Source organism: Mus caroli, chromosome 11 (assembly GCF_900094665.2).
Source record: "Mus caroli chromosome 11, CAROLI_EIJ_v1.1, whole genome shotgun sequence".
Classification (NCBI taxonomy): domain Eukaryota; kingdom Metazoa; phylum Chordata; class Mammalia; order Rodentia; family Muridae; genus Mus; species Mus caroli.
In genome coordinates, this window is record NC_034580.1 from 180,503 (window position 1) to 201,300 (window position 20,798).

At 49.7% G+C, this 20,798-nt stretch overlaps 1 protein-coding gene across 5 annotated transcripts in view; it reads right to left on the reverse strand.

The window, feature by feature from the left end:
- Positions 1–20,798, reverse strand: part of Limk2 (LIM domain kinase 2) — a 68,156-nt gene that overhangs the window by 7,838 nt on the left and 39,520 nt on the right. For 2 of the 5 annotated variants that reach the window (XM_021176297.2, XM_021176298.2), the window contains 9 exons: positions 11,447–11,582; positions 9,937–10,046; positions 9,040–9,228; positions 7,163–7,268; positions 6,625–6,821; positions 3,174–3,360; positions 2,171–2,257; positions 714–845; positions 464–520 (listed from right to left, as the gene is read on the reverse strand). In XM_021176297.2, the coding sequence (XP_021031956.1) occupies positions 464–520; positions 714–845; positions 2,171–2,257; positions 3,174–3,360; positions 6,625–6,821; positions 7,163–7,268; positions 9,040–9,228; positions 9,937–10,046; positions 11,447–11,582 (1,201 nt within the window). Of the gene's footprint in view, positions 1–463; positions 521–713; positions 846–2,170; positions 2,258–3,173; positions 3,361–6,624; positions 6,822–7,162; positions 7,269–7,407; positions 7,518–9,039; positions 9,229–9,936; positions 10,047–11,446; positions 11,583–20,202; positions 20,383–20,798 lie in introns of those variants that run through there. The other 3 variants (XM_021176300.2, XM_021176302.1, XM_021176301.1) reach the window with 3 other exon arrangements.

A 20,798-nucleotide genomic window follows, 5' to 3' on the forward strand; every position in this document is an offset into this window, starting at 1 on the left:
TGTCCCCCTTCCCGCCTCACCTAGAACACATGTCCCCCTTCCCGCCTCACCTAGAACACATGTCCCCCTTCCCGCCTCACCTAGAACACATGTCCACCTTCCCGCCTCACCTAGAACACATGTCCCCCTTCCCGCCTCATCTAGAATACATGTCCCCCCTTCCGCCTCATATTTGGTAGGTAAGGTCCCGCTGCACCTGAGCACCTCTTTGCAGAAAGGTCAGGGTACACTGAGCTATGGTTTGCCTTGTTCATGCCGTTTGGTGTTAAAGAGATTTGGAGTTCTTTGAGAACAGAACTGTTGACTGAAAGAGAGTAGCTAGCCAACATTTCCTTGGTACTGAAAGAAATTCAGTAGGCAGCTGATGAATGTCTCAGCCCCCAAGATGGGTCTCTGTCTTCCAGAGCAGCCTGCAATCCTGCACCTCACTCTACACATGCGCAAGGCTGTTGGTAGGACTCACCATTCCAGAGGAGATGCCTTTGGCAAACCTGACCTTCTGTTGCCAGGGGAACGGGTCCTGCAGGGTAGGAGAATGTCCATAAGAGGAGTCCTTCCCAGCTTTTGGTCTAGACTCCATTCCAGTCCCTCCCAGTATACACCACTGATGGCAAACAAGGTCCCTCTAACCCTCAAGGTTCCAGAGTAATGAGCACAGGTGTCCCTCTGATAACCCACCAAGGCTCCTCCTGACTGTGGGGTTACGTGCTTACCACACTGCGCAGGAAGTCTTTGAGTGTGCCTCCCTCGATGTACTCGGTCAGCAGGTTCAGCTTCTTGTCCTTGTACAGAACTCCGATGAACTTGAGCACATTAGGGTGGTCCAGGCTCCGCATCACTTTCACCTGGGGGAGGGGAGACAAAGTGAGTATAGCTTCACAGGTTTTGCACACTGGGCCCTGGTTTTCTAGGATATACTCTAGAGAGCCAGGCGGGAGGGCCCAAGAGTGAGACAGAGGCCTGTGGTGGTGCAGCCGAGCAGGAAGCCCAACCTGGCCCACTGCAGTTGCCCCAATGTCCCCTGCTGCAGCTACCTAAGGAGCAAGAGGCAGTACAAGTGGGATGTTCATGGATGGGGCATCTGTTCCCTGGAGTCCCACTTGAGGATATTTGGTGGTGACCATAACAGCATGTATTACAGTGGTACGTTTATACCATCACCTCACCCCTGTAGCCTGAATCTCACCTTAGACTGGCCTGTAGTGTCCTTAGTAAATGTGCACTCAACAGATGTACTGTAATTTAGAGGAGTCCCTTGAGCTGATGGAGCCAAGGCTGGCCTTGAACTCAGAGCTCCACCTGCCTCTGAGGGTACTGAGATTAAAGGTGTGCATTATCACAACAGAATCTCTGCCCAGGTTCTAAGATAATGGCTGAGGGCTGGGGAGATGGGGAGAGCACTGGTGGCTCTGCTCTTCTAGAGGACCTGGGTTTGATCACCAGCACCCACTTGACTGCTTATACCTACCTCTAACTCCAGGCCCATGGCCTCTCCTGGTCTGCAGACATACATGCAGACAAAACACCATACCATAAAAAGTCAAGAATAATCATGAAACTTGAAAAGACTGAGACAAAATAAACCTTCAGGTTTTTTAAATAAAATAAAATAGCGGCTGAAACAAGATTTCTACTGGGTCACTTCCTAGCTCAACTCTTATTCATTCATTCATTCATTCATTCATTCATTCATTCATTCATTCATATTTACTGTATGTGAATGAGTATTCGGTTCCACGTATGTGTGTACCACATGTGTGCCTGGTATTGGAGCAGGTCAGGGTGGGTCAGAACTGGAGTGATGGGATGGTTTTGAGCTACTATGTAGATGCTGCGAACAGAACCCAGGTCCTCTGCACTGGCGGTATGTACTATTACCTGCTGAGCCATTTGACTGGCCTTGCCCCACTTTTTTCTATTTTGAGACAGCCTCATTCTGTTGCCTAGGCTAGCCTTGAACTTCTATCCCTTGAACAGAAATCCTCCTGCCTTAGCCTCCACAGTAGCTGCAGAGGGACAGGACTGGGCCACTAGGCCTGGCAGCAAGTTTTCTTTTCACTTTCTTTTCTGAACGGGGTCTCACTGAGTTGCCACCTCTGGCCTGGGTTCCCACGATCCTCTTGTTTCAGCCCCAATACTGTCTGACGGGAAGTCCAAGCCCACGTCTTACCTCAGTCAGGAAGGTCTTCTGAGTTTCCTCGTCACAGCGAATCAACTCCTTCATGACCATCACTTTGCCTGTGGCTTTGTGAGTCACCTACAGGAAGGGCAAGTGTGAACAGCACAGAGACCAGAGACAATTCTGGCATTCTGTTTGGGACAATCTGTGGGCTAAGGGAGTCGCTCAGTGGTAGAGAACTCGGCTGACATGCTCAAGGTTCCAGGATTGACCTCCAGCACCAGGGGGAGGAAAATAAGAAAGAAAAAGCAAAGGAAAAATAAAAACCTTTGCAGTGTCATCCCACTCCTTGGAGGACAGACTAGCCAGGGACCATGTGTAGAAAACAGCACGGGGCAAAGGGGACTAGGAAGGAAGTGTATCTTCTCCCCTAGAATGCTGGGGCATGCATAAGGGCAAGCCAGGACGCTAAAAACGGAAACTAGGAAGAATTGGGAGGGTACGCTGCCAAGTCAAGCAGGGCCCTGCTCATCTGGGACAGGAGTGAATCCCCTGGGTGGACAGAGTCTGGGGGCAGGGTGTCAGTACCACAGACATGCACCCGGGAGCTGGATGGGTCGGAGGTGAGCCTTCCATCCCTGCTGCCTGGAAAGCTGATACACAAAGCTTACCTGACCCCCCCTCCCAGCTCTCAGCAGAGGAGGAGGAGAGAAAGAGAGAAAGATTAGTTCCTGAGCTCACCAGGGTAGCAGGAGCCTTCACCTTGTAGAATGCCCTGCAGCCTGGAGCCTGTGGGCACCTAGCACAGCCTCACTGATTGGTGGCGTGAGGGCCAGGGATGTGGACCCTACCTAACCTGAGCTTCCAGAGCCACTCACTACATCACTCACAGCCAGGAAGGAGGCCGGTGTCTGCATTCATGCCTGATGACTAGAGCTGGATCCCAGAACTTATGTAAAGATAGGAGAGAGCGAACCCCTCCGAGGTGTCCTCTGGTGCCACCCAAAGGAAGGTGGTGGTAGCAGAGCGTGCAGCGGCTGCTTCCGGTGCTCACCTTGATGGCCTGCCCAAAGAAGCCCTTCCCCAGGACCTCCCCGTGGATCAGGTCGCAGGGCCGGAAGATCTGCTGGGAGTAGCTGCTGGAGCAGCGGAGGGATTCTGAGCGGCTTATGTCCCGGCTGAGGAGCAGGGGCTCCTTGGGAGAGCTGGGGCCCGGAGACTTGGAGATGCTGTTACTGCGCCTGAGGATGAAGGAAGGGTTAGAGCAGGCAACACAGAATGACAGGAGGGAGAATATGCTTGGTCTAGGGAGTGGCACTATTAGGAGGTGTGTTGTGGTCTTGTTGGAGTAGGTGTGTCATTCCAGCAGTTAAAATTTGAATCTCGGGGTGGGGGTGGGGGGAAGGGTTCTTAATCAGACAGATGTGATCTTTGGAAGCCAGGAAATCAGGAGACTGGAGGTGAATCTCAGTGGGGAGGTGTCTGCCTAGCATGTGCGCCATCATGGATCCCATCCTGCACTGAGGAGGAGTTCAGAGAAGCAGGCTGGGGGCCGATGGACTGAGCACTTCAGATCAGGATAATCAGTCTACCAGCTCCCGATGCTCCAGACATAGCAGCACTACAGGCAGCAATCCACCACCTTAGCCTCTGTTTCCAGCCCCACAGCTGCTTGACTCAAGGTACCACACAGTGACAGAGGACTCCATCACAGAAGGGCCAAATGGCATCGTAGACCCAATTTTGAATGAATGTGTACTGGCTTACATTTCAAGATAATAAACATACATGATTTTTATGGCAATCAAGCTGCTGTGTTTGTTTGCAAAAGCAACCAGTTACAGTTACAGTTACATATGGTAGGTGACTCCCCCCCCCCCCCAGACAGGGTTTCTCTGTATAGCCCTGGGTGTCCTGGAACTCACTCTGTAGACCAGGCTGTCCTCGAACTCAGAAATCTGCCTGCCTCAGCCTCTCCAGTGCTGGGATTAAAGGCGTGCGCCACCACGCCCGGCGGTTGGTGACTGTTGTTCTGACTTAGTAAAGACAAAAACTGACCTCTGTCCTGTTCCACCTTGCTTGCTACAGCACACACAAAGTGAGCTGCCCTTTCTAAACAGAGGCTCTTCAAGTTATGTGGGCAGCTCCTGGCCACCCAACCTTCCCTTTCCAGTCCGTCTGCCCTTTGGTACCTTGCCTCTACTACTCAGTCATGCTAGCCAAGGCCCAGAGGCAGTCAGGGATGACCTGTGGGGAGGTCGTGTTTCCAACAGAAGTCAGACAAGATGTCCTGACCTACTGAGCCATCGGCGGCAGGGAGTGGGAAGCATCTGGTCCCCAGTGCTGACCCTGCACTGTGCAACCTCATATCCTTGGCTAAATTTAACTCTTACACATCACAGATACAGAAACTGGGTACAGGGGATGGGAGGGAATGAATGGTACAGATATTTCTGCCTGAGAACACAGGCTCTTGTCTCCAGTCCTGTAAGTAGCCTAACAGGGCTCACACACAAGGCAGCTGGTGCCCTCCACAGGTTTTGCAGGCTTTGGGTATGGGGCTCTTTGTTCCCCAAGTCTTAAAACATCTGTGTTTGACTGGGAACAGCAGCGCCCTTAACCCAGCACTCAGAGAAACAGAGAGGCAGGCAGATCTCTGAGAGTTTGAGGTTTGCCTGGTGGTGTGGTTTGAATATGCTTGGTCTAGGGAGTGACACTATTAGGAGGTGTGGTCTTGTTGGAGTAGGTGTGTCACTGTGGGGGTGGGCCTTGAGACCCTCCTCCTAGCTGTCGGAAAGACAGCAGTGTTTTCCTGTTTGTCTCTGGAACAAGATGTAGAACTTTGGGCCCCATGCCTGCCTTGGAACTGCTGTGCTCCTGCCTTGATGATTAGTGACTGAACCTCTGAACCTGTAAGCCAGTTAAATATTGTCCTTACTTGCCTTGGTCATAATGTCTCTTCACAGCAATGGAAACCCTAATTAAGACACCTGTTCTATGGTCCCAGGACAGCCAGGGGTACATAGCAAGATCTTGTCACAAAAACAACAAAAAACAACCTCCCCAGCCAGGCGGTGGTGGCACACACCTTTAATTCCAGCACTCAGGAAGCAGAGGCAGGTGGATCTCTGAGTTCGAAGCCAGCCTGGTCTACAAAGTGAGTTCCAGGACAGCCAGGGCTACACAGAGAAACCCTGTCTCAAAAAACCCAAACCAAACCAAACCAAACCAACCAACCAACCAAAAAAAACCCTAAAAAAACAAAAAACAACCCCCCAAATGCCACGCTTCTCTGTATGTTCATACCTTTCCCCCTTCTTTTTTAAGACAAAGGTTCATCTGTGTGTAGCCCTGGCTATCCTGGAACTCAAGAGATCTGCCTGCCTCTGCCTCCCAAGTGTTAAAATTAAAGACAGCGCCAGCACTGCCCAGCGTCTGTCCATCACTTCCTTTACTAACTTTTTTGTACACTTACTTGGCCCTGCTTGTTTCCAGCCCCCCCCCCCTTTCCTCCATGATGGATTTTAAAGCTTGTTGACATTACAATTTCCAGTCAAGTTCAACTTGAGTGGATAAAGCCCACGCTTTTGTTTTGGTGTATGTGGATACTGTTAGAGAGGGAGGGAGAACATGTGTGCATGTACAGATGTGCACGTGTGCTTGTGTAGACATGCAGAGGCAGTGGAGGAGATCAGTTATTCTATGCCACTTTTCACCTTACTCCCTTTAAGGATCTCTCCCTGAACCTGGAGCTAGGCTGGCAGCCAGCAAGTACCATTAATCCTCCTGTCTCCACTCCCCAGTGCTGGGTTATAGGAACGTGTACAAGCCATGCCTCTCTTTTGACATGAGTACTAGGGGTCCAAGTTATCCTGTTAGCTTAGCAAGTAGTCTGACCACATCCCCAGCCTGATCCTCTCTATTCTGAGACAGCATTTACTGTCTAGCCTGGTCTTGAACTCATGGCAATCTTCCTGTCTCAGCCTCTGGTGTGTTGACTTTTTTTTTTTTTTTAAGCTGGATGGTGGTGGCTCGCGCCTTTAATCCCAGGACTCGGGAGGCAGAGGCAGACGGATTTCTGAATTCGAGGCCTGGTCTACAGAGTGAGTTCCAGGACAGCCAGGGCTACACAGAGAAACCCTGTATCCAAAAACAAAACAAAACAAAACAAACAAACAAACCCCAACCTTTTTTTTTAGATAGGTCTTACTATGTAACTGTAGCTAGCTCAAACTCATAATGCTCCTGCCTGAGCCTTGCTGGGAGAACAGAAATGTGCTGCCACTCCAAGATTCTGACCCCGTGGTTTCTAAGGAAACCTGATAGAGACCTGTTTCCGTGTCTATACAGAGACTATGAGCGGTAAGCCCCATGGGCTAGCTGGGTCAGCTCAGGTCTCATGTCCCGACCCTGGCCTGCTGGTTCCCTAAAGCTGCTGACCTCCAAAAGCCAATATAGCCTCTGAGGGACAGACAAGGAACGAGTCAGAGGAGACAGAGCAGCACCTCAGAGACCGTCTCCTCAGTGTCCCCTCCTGATTCTCCTTGGTGTCCAAGGTGCTGAGCATGAGCGCGTGTCCGGTGCTCTGCGTGTGGGGAGGAAGCTGGGCATCCATCCGTAACTGGTCCAGGCGCTGGGGCACAGGGTCATGTTCAATCAGCAGCTGAAGTGTCTGGCTTGTCTGCTTCATCGCATCCTCCACCTGTGGCCAACAGCAAGGGAAAGTTGCTTTCCACAAGCTGTCCTACCTGAGGCTACCTACTGCCCACCCTAACAGTCTAAGCACAGTGTAGCCAACATCTAATTTGCCTAGAAGGTAGCATTTGGCTGCCAGAGGTCATTCTGGCACCTTGTCACCTCTCCACCTGTCAGCCCATCTCTTCTGCCCTGGAAATCTGTTGGGTTGACCCTGGAAGCCACTCAGTTGTCACAGGCTCAGTGCTAAGACTGCCTGGTTATGGGAAAAACGTAAAGGCCATAGCCAGATCTTTCGGGGTGCCTGTTCTGTGCACCAGGCCCACAGACAGATGGACACATACGTACCTCCTCTACTCGCAGAGTACGGACAGGGGTCCCATTGATCTCCAAGATGCGGTCCCCAGGGTGGATGGCATTTCGGTTGTTGGGACTGATGTGCATCCGGTTGACCCTGAAGATGGACAAGAGTTAAGGCAGGATGAAAGCATTCTAAAAACTCGCTTGGCCACCTGTACAGGGAAAGTTCACCAAGTACCCAGCCCCCAGTGGCCACATGTTTGAGGTCCCCTACAACAAAATGTCGTACCCACCCCAGAATGCTTCCTCTCAGGGAAGGGCACTGTCATTGACCTACTGACCTAAGCCAGAAACCTGGACATTGTCCCCATTTGAGTTCCCCTCAAATCCTTCCCCTTTTCCCCCTCAACCCCCACCCACTTCTGAGAATCCTACCTTCTCTCCATCACCATAGTTACCAACATTTCTCTCCTGGATCACCAGAGGAGCCTCGTAACAGCTCTACATGTCTGGGCCTTTCCTCTCTCCTGTCTAACTTCCATACCAGTGATCCTTCCAAACGCCAACCTGGTTATAGTATCCTGATGCTTAGAGCCCTTAATAGACTTCCTGGCCTTCACAGTCAGGTCCTCCATATTAACAGCCACTTGGGCTACTCTCTCAACATACACTAAACAATGAGATACCCACCTCTGGAGATATCTGGCTTCCTCTGCCCTAAACACAATCCCCTCTCCTTTTTATCTACTGAAGCTACAGAATAGATCTTACTTCCTCCTGAATTCTTAATCCCAGTAACCTCTCACCTGCCTCACAGTACCTTCAGGGCTCCGTCCCCACCCCCCAACAGCCATCACAAAGTGATTTGCCACATGTTTCCCACCATGATGCTCTGCCTCAGCATAGACCCAGGGGAAAAAAATGAAGCCTGGTTACATGGACGTAGTCTCACCGCTTATCTTTGGATGAGACCCAAGGTAGGATCTTACCCTTTTGGGGGCCCATTTTCTTCTTCTCCATTCATAAATGCAACCAATAAAACATTAACTTCCAGGCCGGGCGTGGTGGCGCACGCCTTTAATCCCAGCACTCGGGAGGCAGAGGCAGGTAGATTTCTGAGTTTGAGGCCAGCCTGGTCTACAGAGTGAGTTCTAGGACAGCCAGGGCTACACAGAGAAACCCTGTCTCGAAAAACAAACAAACAAAAACCAAACCAACCAACCAACCAAAAACCAAAAAACCCCAATAACTTCCTATTAATGGTAGTTCAGTAGGTATATAGTACCGAACAAGACAAAGGGAGGCTCTTCTGGATTGTATGTTGGAGTGGTGTCTTAGGGTTTCTACTGCTGTGAGAAGATCCTATGATCACATCAATTCTTATAAAGAAAAACATTTAAGTGGGGCTGACTTATAGTTCATTATCATCATGACAGGAAGCATGGTGACACACAGGCAGACATGGTGCTAGAGAGCGGTAGATGAGAATTCTACATCTGGATCTACAGGGAGCAGGAAGAGAGTGACACTGGGTCTGGCTTGAGCATCTGAACCCTCAAAGCCCATCCTCAGTGAGACACTTCCTCCAACAGGGCCACACCTCCTAATGCCATTCCCTAAGCATTCAAATATATTCACTATATATTCAGATAGGAGCCTCTGGGGGTCAATCTTATTCAAGCCACCACAGGTGGGGAGGACAGATTACAATCAAGCTGAAACACATTGATCAGGCCAGGTAATTTCCAGGAGTAGACACGAAACCTGACACCTGAAAAGTTGGGAAGGCAGGCGAAGCACTTGGAAGAAATGTGAAGAGCCAAGGTCAGGAGAAAGGTGATGGTGAGGACGGAGGAAGCTCTGTGAGCTGAGCCCTGGGAGGCTCGGTCCATGAGCCTCTGCTGCAAGGCTCTCAAAACACTTACTCTTTCACTTGAACGGTGGTGGCATAGTTAGAAGAGGCACTTTCCACAGTCACCGAGAAGCCGCGTCTACACTCAGTGGTGGCAGGCATGGAGATGAGCGTGACAGAGTAGGGCAGCTGGTCCTGGACAGACTCTGTAGACAGCCTTTCAAACATGGGTGCCAGCACCACCTCGTTGTGGCACTTCCCACTGGGGAGAGGGACACAAAGGAAGCTGAGATCCTGCAGGCCCACCCGGAAGCCCTCCAGCAGCCACTGTATCATCATGTGGCTTGAAGCAGCAACCCCAGTCTCCCCATGACTGTCTTTGCTACAAGTCTTTTTTTTTCTTTTTTTTTTTTTGGTTTTTTGAGACAGGGTTTCTCTGTGTAGCCCTGGCTGTCCTGGAACTCACTCTGTTGTCCAGGCTGTCCTTGAACTCAGAAATCCTGCTGCCTCTGCCTCCCGAATGCTGTGATTAAAGACATGTGCCACCACGCCCGGCTGCTGCTGCTAAAAGTCTTGATGGGCTGTCCAAAAGGAGGAGCCTAAGACTTGGGTGACAGCTGAGACAGCAGCAGAGAGAATACTGGGAACCCTGGCCTGGAGGGGAGACGGACTAGGTTTTCTTGCTCTGCCAGACTCACACTAAGAACCCTGTCCTTTTCTCCCCTCTCTGGGCCTCAGGTGCCTTCTGTTAACCAAGGCAGCTGGATAGGGGACGCAGGTCAACTCTACAGTCTTTCCTATAATGTGAAGCTGTCCCTAAGAGGGCACTGCCCAGCCATTTTCTTCCTCTGGGAGGGCTACGAGGCAGCCCTCCTAGGACACCATCCAATTGCCTTTACCTAACTCACACTGCTCCTGTCCCGCTTTCCTGGCTGCTGTTACTGTGAAGGACACACAGGGCACATCTTACCAGTAGAGTGTAGCATGCTGCACCAGGGCATATGCATCTCCATCCTCAATGATCACCTTGCAACTCATGCAGGCGAAGCACTCTGGGTGGTACTTAAACTCCCCAGCCACCTGTGAGCAGACAGGAGGAGGAAAGGAGCTAGTTACCACTTTTGTTAGAGTGGACCAAATGAATGGCAGGTGAGTGACACCCATCAGAGATGTGCTGACCAAAAGCCACTCTTACCAAGGGCAGAGCTGCAGATCCCGGTCAAAATCCAGCCCTTCAGTCCCTGCCCTATAGCTTCCATGTAAGTGACCGGATGGGTGTAGGTGGGTGGGGTTGGGGGTGGGTGCGTGGAGATGTCTCCTGCCATTTCTAACACTACAGAAAACTGCTGGCCTCAGTCATAAGGACATGTCCCCAGAGTTGTGACTCCTACCACGAGTCTCACTGTTCCTCCAACACAGGGCTGGCTAGTCTGTTCATTCTTGAATCCCATATGTACACAGGCAGCAGACCATGTCTCCACCAGACCATTCTGGTTTCTGGCACCCGATTCTCTGATGAGGACCTACGTGCATCCTCTTCTCACTGTCACTGTCCTTTAGGTTTCACCTCACTGCATGTTAAAGTCCCTGAGGGTAAGACAGACACCATGCTGCCGATCTGTCACGTGATGTATGGACTCACTGGAGAAGTTGGCTCTGGAAGCAGGGCTGCCTGCTCCCATTGGAGACCTAAGCATGTTTGTCTCAAGGTGTCTTCCAAGAGCCCTTGTCTGGGAGTGGGCTTGCTCTCCTCGCTCTGACGGGGGGGGGGGGGGGGATATTGACAACACAGCCCAAGAAGAAAACACCGTGTCCTTAAGAACAGGAGGGGCAATCATTCTACAGAGGTCACCAGTGTTTATGTCACGATATAAAAGTGCCCGCAGGAGGGCTTTTATAAAGGTCGGAGGTTCAGCCACCAACATTCATCCATGGCAGGCAAAGCTAATCAGGGAGTCTTGTCTCAACTTTCCGTCAGTGTCTGCTGGATGCTGTAAGCACCTGGCCTGATGTTCCTTTCTTTCGCTTGGTAGCTTCACCTGAGGGGACACTTGACTCCACCTAGGACTCTGCCATCGGGAGCTGCAGCTGGCTTCCTCGCTGGGGGTCTGCAGTTGTTCTGCTGGGTTATTTGTGAGCCTCTGATCTGATGAGGTCACTCCTGTCGGTGTCTGCTAGAACTCAGGGTCCTGATATGATGGTGTTTGTTGTGGGTCTGCGGCATCCTACCAGCTGCTACACTGCTGTTGCATTTACTGTTGCTTACCACTCACTGGAAACCAAAATCACAGCTCTCACAGATAGTCCTCTGGACCACCCAAAACAGAGGGAAGGCTAGACCTGTCTTTAGTAAGGGCTCGGTGGACTCCTGTGGTTGAATGAACGATAAAGGACATCATCTTTCTATTGACCAGGTGATGACTATCACGGGGACCTCGAAGGGTTATCAGTGGACTGTGAGGGGCAGAGGTGCAGCTCACCATGGCTGGCCCCGTCATCAGCAGGGAGCACCCATGGCAGAATTCTCCAAACTTGGCCCAGTAGTCCTTGTGGCAGTACAGCTTCCCATCCTTCTCATAGTACCAGTTGGTGAGGGATTCCTGGCATTCGGAACACCTGCAAGGCCAGAAAAGAAATGCTATTGGGTCGAGAGAACAGGCCGCACAGGGGTGCTTGGCTCCCAGTTTAATGACAAAACAGGCAGTCCTCTCTTCTTCCAAAGACAGGATGGAGCACAGCTGCAACTTCATGCCCTCCCAAGGAAAACTGCTTCCGAGCAAACAAGGCCCCAGAGGCCAGCTGTGCCGTGTTGCGTGTTGCCTGCCTCTGTAGCAGGGGCTTTGAGTACTGCAGCCAACTGGGAAGCTTCAAAGACCCAACCCCCACCCCTAATAAAAATGCACATATAACTTACGTGTGGGGTGTACAGGTATCCCTCAAGTCCATATGTTTCAAGGACCAAAAAAAAAATCCGAGTGCTGGGATTAAAGGCGTGTGCCACCACGCCTGGCTCAAAAAAAATATCTTAATCAGCCCACTTCAAAACCAAGTCACCACAGCATTGTGAAGGTGTTCTTGAGGGAAAAGGAAAAAGAGAGCAAAAATCTACCTATAGAGAAGCTTGTCACCAGGCTCAGCACTGAGAATACCCACTGCATCCAGTGCTCTAATGGCACCTGCACTCACAGGCACATACCTACACACAGATAAACACTGTCTAAATGGAAGACACTTCCTCTCCAAGGTATGGTAGAGGGCAAGGTTTTATTATGGATATGAGGGCGAGTACAGAGGCATCTGAGGGGGTTGAGAGAGAGAGTGCATGCAGAGCATAACTGAAATAGCATCGTTATAAAGGAATAAGAAGCTAGGGGTGGGAAGCCAATAAGCGGGGCTGGAGAGATGGCTCAGTGCTCTTCCAGAGGTTCTGAGTTCAATTCCCAGCAACCACATGGTGGCTCTCAACCACCCAGAATGAGATCTGATCCTCCTCCTCCTCTTCTCCTCCTCCTTCTCCTTCCTTCTTCTTCTTTCTCCTCCTCCTCTGTCTTCTCTTATTTTTTTTTAGAGATTTATTTATTTTATGTATGTGAGTACACTGTAGCTGTACAGACAGTTGTGAGCCTTCATGTGGCTGTTGGGAATTGAATTTAGGACCTCTGCTCACTCTGGTCAACCTCACTCGCTCCCGTTGCCCCACATTGCTCAGGCCCAAAGATTTATTTTTTATAAATAAGTACACTGTAGCTGTTTTCAGACACACCAGAAGAGGGCGTCAGATCTCATAAAGAGTCGTTGTGAGCCACCATGTGGTTGCTGGGATTTGAACTCAGGACCTTTGGAAGAACAGTCAGTGCTCTTACCTGCTGAGCCATCTCGCCAGCCCGTTCCCAGTTTCTTTTGAACCTGACACGTATACAAAAAACAATAAAGTGAAATTGTTTTAAGATTTATTATTTTTATGTTTATTGGTGTTTTGCCTGCATGTATGTCTGTGTGAGGGCATCAGATTCCCTGGAGTTACAGACAGGTGTGTGCTGCCATGTCTGTCGGTGCTGGGAACTGAACTCAGGTCCTCTACAAGAGCAACAAGTCTCCAGCTCCAATAAAACAAAATCTTAAAAAATTTTTTTAAAAAAGAAAAGTTTATCAGGCAAATTCAGCAAGTGGGTGTGGGGGGTTGGATAAGAATGGCCCCCACAGCCGGGAGTGGTGGCGCATGCCTTTAATCCCAGCACGCGGGAGGCAGAGGCAGGCAGATTTCTGAGTTCGAGGCCAGCCTGGTCTACAGAGTGAGTTCCAGGACAGCCAGGGCTACACAGAGAAACCCTGTCTCAGAAACAAAACAAAACAAAACAAAACAAAAACCAAAACCCCAACTAAACAAACAAACAAACACCAGAATGGCCCCCACAGGCTCATGTGTTTGAAACCTGAGTTACCAGACTGAAGCTGTTTGAAAGGATTAGAAGGATTAGGGTTAGGAGGCATGTCCTGGTTAGAGGACATGTGTCACAGGAGGTGGACTTTGAGGTTTCAAAAGCACAAGCCAGGTCCAGTGGCTCCTTTTCCACCTGTGGATCGAGGTGCAGCTCTCAGCTGCTGCTCCAGACACAGAGAGCTTAAAAGGATTTATTCTTTGATTCATAAACAGTTCTGTGGAGTTGTTTACCTCCTTCCAAGCCAGTGTCAGTCAGGGACTGAAATCTGGTCAGGAGGTCTTTGCCCATTGAGTCACCATTCAGGCCCCAGCACAGGTTGTTTTATTTATTTATTTGTTTGAGGCAGGAGGATCTCTGTGAGTTTGAGGTCTGTCTATCTTGAGTTCCAGGACCTCTACACAGGCTTTGGTAAATAAGTAAATAAATAAATATTCTCCTTTCTTCTTCATTTTTCCTTTTCTTTGAAACAAGCTCACATGTAGCAAAGGTAGGCAAAAAAAAGAGGTAAACTATTCTTTTCATTTAAGCCAGAGCCATAGTCTAAGTAGCTCTTTTATTTTAAACACTGTTTCATGTGTTTGATTGTTTGTCTTTATACTTCCCTGGTGCCTGCAGACGGAGGTGAGAAGGTATGGATCCCCTGGAGGGAGGGAGACCCACTGAACAGCCAGGTGGTACTGGGTACTGAAACCGGTTCCTCAACAAGAGCTGTGAGCGCTGGGAACTGCTGAGCCAGCATCCCAGCCCCAACAAAGACAAAGGGCTTAAAAAAAAAACCCTTCAGTGTGATTTCTACTGATATATGAGCTGCTTCATAATGTTCATAACAACAGATACGGTTTCTACTGAGTTCCCAAAAGTCAGCAGGAAAGTGGGTGGGGCTTGAGAAAGCCTACAAAGACACAATAACCCAATAAACACTTCAACCCTGGATTCAACTTTAGACTGAAAATGGAAATTGCCACAAGCAACAATTGTGGTAACAACTGATCAAATTTTAATTTAGATTACAATTTGATAGTCCTCCCAACCCCCCTGGGTTTTTTTCAAGACAAGGTTTCTCTATAGAGCCCTGGCTATCCTGGCTTGGTAGACCAGGCTGGCCTCACAGATTGGCCTGCTTCTGCCTCCGGAGTACTGGATTAAATGTGTCCATGCCTGGTGAAATGTGTTACTTTTCTTAGCCTTAAGAGTAACAGTTGAGGGCTGGTGAGATGGCTCAGTGGGTAAGAGCACCCGACTGCTCTTCCAAAGGTCCAGAGTTCAAATCCCAGCAACCACATGGTGGGATTTCTGAGTTCGAGGCCAGCCTGGTCTACAAAGTGAGTTCCAGGACAGTCAGGGCTATACAGAGAAACCCTGTCTCAAAACATCCCCCTCACCCCCCAAAAAAGTAACAGTTGTCACCTTGTTGGAGATTTCCACTTTTCAGTCAGTTGGGGCATGCTGTCAACCTGTGGGAACAGCCAGCCACCATCTCCTTTCTTAGCCTACCACTACACACAGCTAAGACCCAGTGCCTTGCCCACCCAGCAATGAACCTCATTCCTTTTAGTCAGACTCCTTTTTATTGAGATAGGTCTTACTATGTTGCCCAGCCTGGGTCTGGGCTCAAGAGATCTTTCTGTATAAGATCTCAGGTAGCAGGAACTGTAGGTCATCACACCTGTGCAGGTAGCCTGCCTACTGTAATCAGCAAGGGCTTTCTGACCCATACTGGCTACACTCTGACTTCTCAGAGGTCACACAGGGCAGCCCCTCCTAGGGCTGCTAGTCCTGCCTCTTAATAATTATGTCTGGGTAAGTATCAGGTAATATACTTTACTTCTCTGATCATCATCTGTAAATAGCTAGTTGTGAAAATTAACGAGACAATATGTATAAATATACAAACAGCTTATCTAAAAGGTTCAGTCCAGCTAGGACACAATATTAACTGCAATTAAAGGTGACAGCTCATGTGTCTTTGGATAGTCACTGTTCTAGTTAGGTGGCTTTCAACAACTTTTGTTTATCTTTACTTTTACTGAGTTAGTCTTTCTATATACTCCTGGCTGGCCTCCAACTCAGAGATCCTCCTGCCTCTGCCTCCTGAGTGCTGGGATTAAAGGTGTGTGCCATGCCTAGTTATTGTTTGTTAGTTTTGAGGTCAAGGTTCACTCTGTAGAGCAGGCTAGTCCCAAGATAATAGCAATTCTCTTGCCTCAACTTCCCACTATACCCAAGTTCTCTGAGGGGCTTTTCCCTACTGCCTGGCCCTCAGGGGCTTGCTTGGAGGCAGAGCCTTACTATAGCCCTGGTCGTCCATTAACTCAGAGATACGGTATGAAAGGTGCTCACCACCAGGCCTGGCTTCTAGAAGCCTGGTTAACCAGATGTAACAGCATCCCACTATAAACTGCCAATGTCAGGGTCCTGCTCCATTGTCTAGCAGGACAGAGACCACAACTGGTTAAAACGCAGGGTTCCTGAGCACAGTCCCAGCTGATGCATCTACAACCTGACTCCTGCACCTAAGGTTCAGGGATCACTCACTGCCCCAAGAGGAACACAGGAAGCTCCATGTGAAATTGTGTCTCCTAGAAATTTCAGAGAAGCTATACCCATGAAGTCTCCCCAACACGGTTGCCTAAACAAGAACCACACCAAAATGGAAGGAAAGCTCACGGGGCTTCAACCCTAGACAAAGAACTACAGGCAACTACGGAATGCTGAAAGTGGGAGAAATAGTCCCCCCCCCCCCTTGCTGGCTATCAATGCCAAATGGCCAGCTCCAAAAACCTACATATAACAAGGAACACTGTAACATTATACAGACTGAGCAGGCTCTATTTCTATATTTAGGGGGGAAAATGTAACAATTAAAAGAAAAAGAGGCCATGAGTTTGAGAGAGGAAGGTGGAACATGGGAAGGGGTTAGGAAGGAGGGAAATGATGTAACTATATTATAACTTTAAAAAAAAATTTAAGGGCTGGTGAGATGGCTCAGTGGGTAAGAGCACCCGACTGCTCTTCCGAAGGTCCAGAGTTCAAATCCCAGCAACCACATGGTGGCTCACAACCATCCGTAACGAGATCTGGCTCCCTCTTCTGGAGTGTCTGTAGACAGCTACAGTGTACTTACAATAAATAAATAAATCTTTAAAAAAAAAAAATTTTAAAAGGTAGTCCAGGACAGCCAAGGAGAGAGAGAGAGAGAGAAAGAGAGAGAGAGAGACCCCTGTCTTAAAAAAAATACAAAACCCTTTAATCCTAGCACACAGGAGACAAAAACAGGTAGATCACTGTAAGTTTGAGGCCAGCCTGGTCTACAGAGTGAGTTCCAGGACAGTCAGGGCTACACAAAGAAACCCTGTCTTGAAAAAACATGAATAAATAAATAAATAAATAAATAAACAAACTAATTAGTAAGAAAAAACCCAAAAGACCTAGCTAGAATGAGGACCAAATAAGTTAATGTATGTGTGCAAAAGCATTTTACAGTGAAGGACAGCATTGCATTAACTTGCTAGGCAAGGCAGAGATGTGAGACAGATACACGGTGCCCTATATCAACTTCTAGAAGATCTATACGAAACCAAATCACACAGGTGAGAGGCCACCCAGTGCTGCTGTTCCCGAGCACAGTGCTTACATGGGAACTGGGGTGATCTGAAGCAGCAGTGGATAGCTGCCAAGCTAGGAGGGCTAGAGAAGCAAGCCCCGGAACACAGCGCACCCAACTGCCAGTGGATGCTGCTGCTCCAAGCCTTTACTTTTCTGCTTATTTATGGACGCTATTGACATCTTGTGCCACATCAGGCTCTTGGGAGCTGGGTGTGGTACAGAGAATATATGGATACAATGGGCCTAGAGAGTGTGATGAGCTCCAATATAGGAGAGAGCTAAATTCAAGTGCCTAGTGCTACATGTGCCTGGACAAACCCTCCCCTTCTGTGGGTTCAGGTTCTGCGCTTATGAAATGATGGGCACATTCATTATCCCCAGAAGACTTGAGGTTCTAACCTCAGGACCACCGTTTGCTTCCTGCCTGATCTTTGTTTCTCATTTGTGAACTGGTGGTACATGGTCCCGAGCACTTAGGTGGCTGTACTGGTTCTGAGTGACTGTGAGGCTTCTAGCAGGAAGCTGGCACTTGGAGTGAGGCTTTCGTCCTGCCTCCCACCTCCTGACTTAATGCTTTGGGGTATGTTTCCTTCTCTTCCTTCAGACTGTGAAGTCCTTGAAGGTAGAGGCGGGATCCTATTTCCTCTTGGTACACTCAGCATCCAAGCCCAGGGCGAGGCGGGGAAGGCCTTCAGCGAATGCTTTCAAACTGAAAATGGGCCATGTGTGTCAAGAACCGTGAGCCAAGGAGGGAGCAGAGGAGTCCCTGTCATGAGGCCTATCCTTCTCCAGTCTGCTGTAGTGCGATGCTGGTGCGGGCCGCTCTCATACACCCTCACAATGGTATGTATGCCACCTCAGGCCATGGAAGCACCAGAACACACCCTCCTCTCTCCTGCCAATATCCTGCTTTTGTTTAGTGCAAGTAGCTCTGCCAGGCAAGGGAGTGGGCAGAGAAACAAGTGTAGGCATGCAGGAGACAGCCACAGCAGCCTGCTGGGACGCACACCTGGCTGGAGAGCCGCCACACCGGTGCACACGGCACGTGTTACAGAATGCCATTGTAGAGGACAGCCAGATGCATACCCTGCCACAGGTGTCTCCTGAGTAAGGTGAGCAGCTGACAGAACCCACTGAGGTCCCTTAAGCTCTGTTTTTGCCAATAACCACAACAGGCCTCTTGGGCCACTGGAGAATTTAAAGTGCTAACCTAGGCATTAGCAAAATCTGCTGATATTTGTCCATGCAAGTGATGGAGCTGGGGTCTGAATCTGTGTAGCTGGCAAGGAAGCTTTCTTCATCGCAGCGGACCTCAGGGGCATAGCATGTCTTAACTTCCAGGCTTCAGGATTCTTGTCTCCAATAATAATGAGACTAGAACCATGACAGCTCATATTTGAGTGTTAAGTTAACCCTCCATGATGCTTCTCCTTCAGCTCAAACAGTTAATGTAACTAGTACCAGTAGCTCCTCACCCATTAACCCAGTGTTCTCCAGTAGCAGTGTCTGTTAAAGAATCTAAATCCATTGTGAAAGTGAGGAACCACTTGAAAATGTCCCACCTCAGATTCTCGGAAGCCATGGCATTTTGTTTTCTCCAGCTTTCCATTTTTGAAAGCTTCAAGTTGAAGTCACATCTGCCCTGGCTGCAGACCCCGAAGCGCCCAGCTAGGAGGCAGTAGTGGTGGGTCAGAAACCAGGGCTCAGGTACAGTCCCTTGTCTCTTGAGGAGCCAGGGTATACAGAGCTAAAACCTCAGAAAGACACACAGGAGGCTACATACTGAAGCTGTAACCTAAGGCCAGCGCTTGACCAGTTCTGACGCACTGCAAGTGACCTGGGCAAAGAAGGTGCATGGGAGCGCTCATTCTCAGACCTGAATCTGCAGAAGACTTCTCAGTAATCGCTGAGCTCAAGGGGAGCTGTGAAAATGACAGCAGGTGAAAAGCCCCGAGCCACGCCCACAGCAGCTAACCAGGAAGTTATAGCAGCTAACAACAAGTGTTCCTTTTCTCTCTTCTCCAGTTCGGGAACAACAAGGGCAAATAGAGCTGACCCTCTTCCTGCCCATGCCAGGGAATATAGGTCTGTTTCATACCTAGGACTAATAAGCAGGCTCTCAGGAGGAAAGGAAGACCCTAAAATGAATTTCCTCTAGAGCCTTAGCAATCAGGACCTACGTACAACATGAAAGGACCAAGATGAAATGCTGAGAGATGCCAAGTGATACAGGCTCCACCTCCACACATTTCCTAATTCCTTAGACGTGTTTACAGGTAAGTACTCAACCCCACGGAGTGAGGAAACCCAGAGTCCTGCGTATGAAAGCGCAGCCCTCCTAATGCTCTGGGACAGGCTGGGTTGGATGCTCCCCTTAAATCTAAGCAGCTGTGGCTACTACTGCTAGCCTCTTTCTGAAAGCTACATGGCCTCAGAAGTCCACCAAGTAGGGTTCCAATCGTCCTCCAGGGCCCACAAGAGCAAGCATGACAGGCGCTAGAAACTCAGGTCGCCACCACACTCTATCGCTTTTCTTCCTCAGACTCGAGGGACTGAAACAGTCTACCAAACACTGTAATTCTTGTGGACTATGTTGCTCCACTGTTTTTACAAAAATAACCAGACCCGTAACAAGCTTAGCAATAGAACACACCGATGCAGCTCCAGTGGGGGCCGGGGGCTAGTTGTCAGTTCACGTGATCTGCACAGCTCACAGGGGGCTGCCTCTACCTGGGAGGGGAAAGTACCAAAGTGTGTGCCTCAGAGAGTGGTCAAACAAGCCACAGCTGGGACCACTCACCTGACCCAAGCCCCTCAGAAGGCTGCAGGAGGCTGCAAGTTACCATCAAAGGTTGTTGCTAAGTATTCAAACACGGGGTGCTTTATAATGCAAACAGGTGCTTGTTTTCCTCAAGAGATAATGTCCAAACCAAGCTCATCTAACCCAAGCAGGACACTAACGGGAATCCTATAAGGGAATTCTTTCTCGACCGGGCACATAGCTGAGTGACAAGAGTTCCTGTTGATAACTGTGACGCCATGGCTTTACCAGCAACTAGACAAAAAGACCCCCTCCCTGATTTACCTCTTGCATAGGAAACTTCAATTTGAGATGTTTCCTTATTTGGGAGTACCTGAGATTACCCCGGGCCGATCCCACCAGCGGCAGGCAGACAAGCCGTACTCACTGCTAGAGTGGCTTGCTAGGCAGAGGGGTGTACAGGGCACAGAACTGACATCCTTCATTCCCGTCTCTCCCCGTCACATGCTCAGGCCTGATCATGTCCCATGGAATCTGGTTGCGTCACCTTTCTTGCAACCACAGCCCTAGAACTCTTATGTCTTACGGCCTTTACTCCTCCAGAGGCCCTCCACAGGGTCAAGGACTTCACTTGTTTGACAGAGTCCAGGAAGGGCTCTAATCCCTGTCACAGAGGAGCACATGACAAAGGAGGGGCTGATGGGAGGCTGTTTTATGACAAGGTAGTGGTTTGGCCTGGAGGCTTGGGAAGCAGGGTCCAGGCAGCCCCGCCCCCCGGGTGGTCACAGAGCCCTGAGGGCTTCAGCAGGAGCGTCAGGAATCTGGCCTCTCACATAGGAGAGGGCAGAGGGTCTACTGCAAGATTCCCTTTGACTCCAGCTGGGCAAACAGAGCCTGGAGAATGGAGGCGAGGTCATCAGGTTTCCCAGAGAGGTTGGCAGAGAACAAGACAAAGGACTGTGGGACCTGGGAGGCCCTGGGGACCTGGCTCTCAGAAGTTCATCACCTGCTCTAGCTCCAACT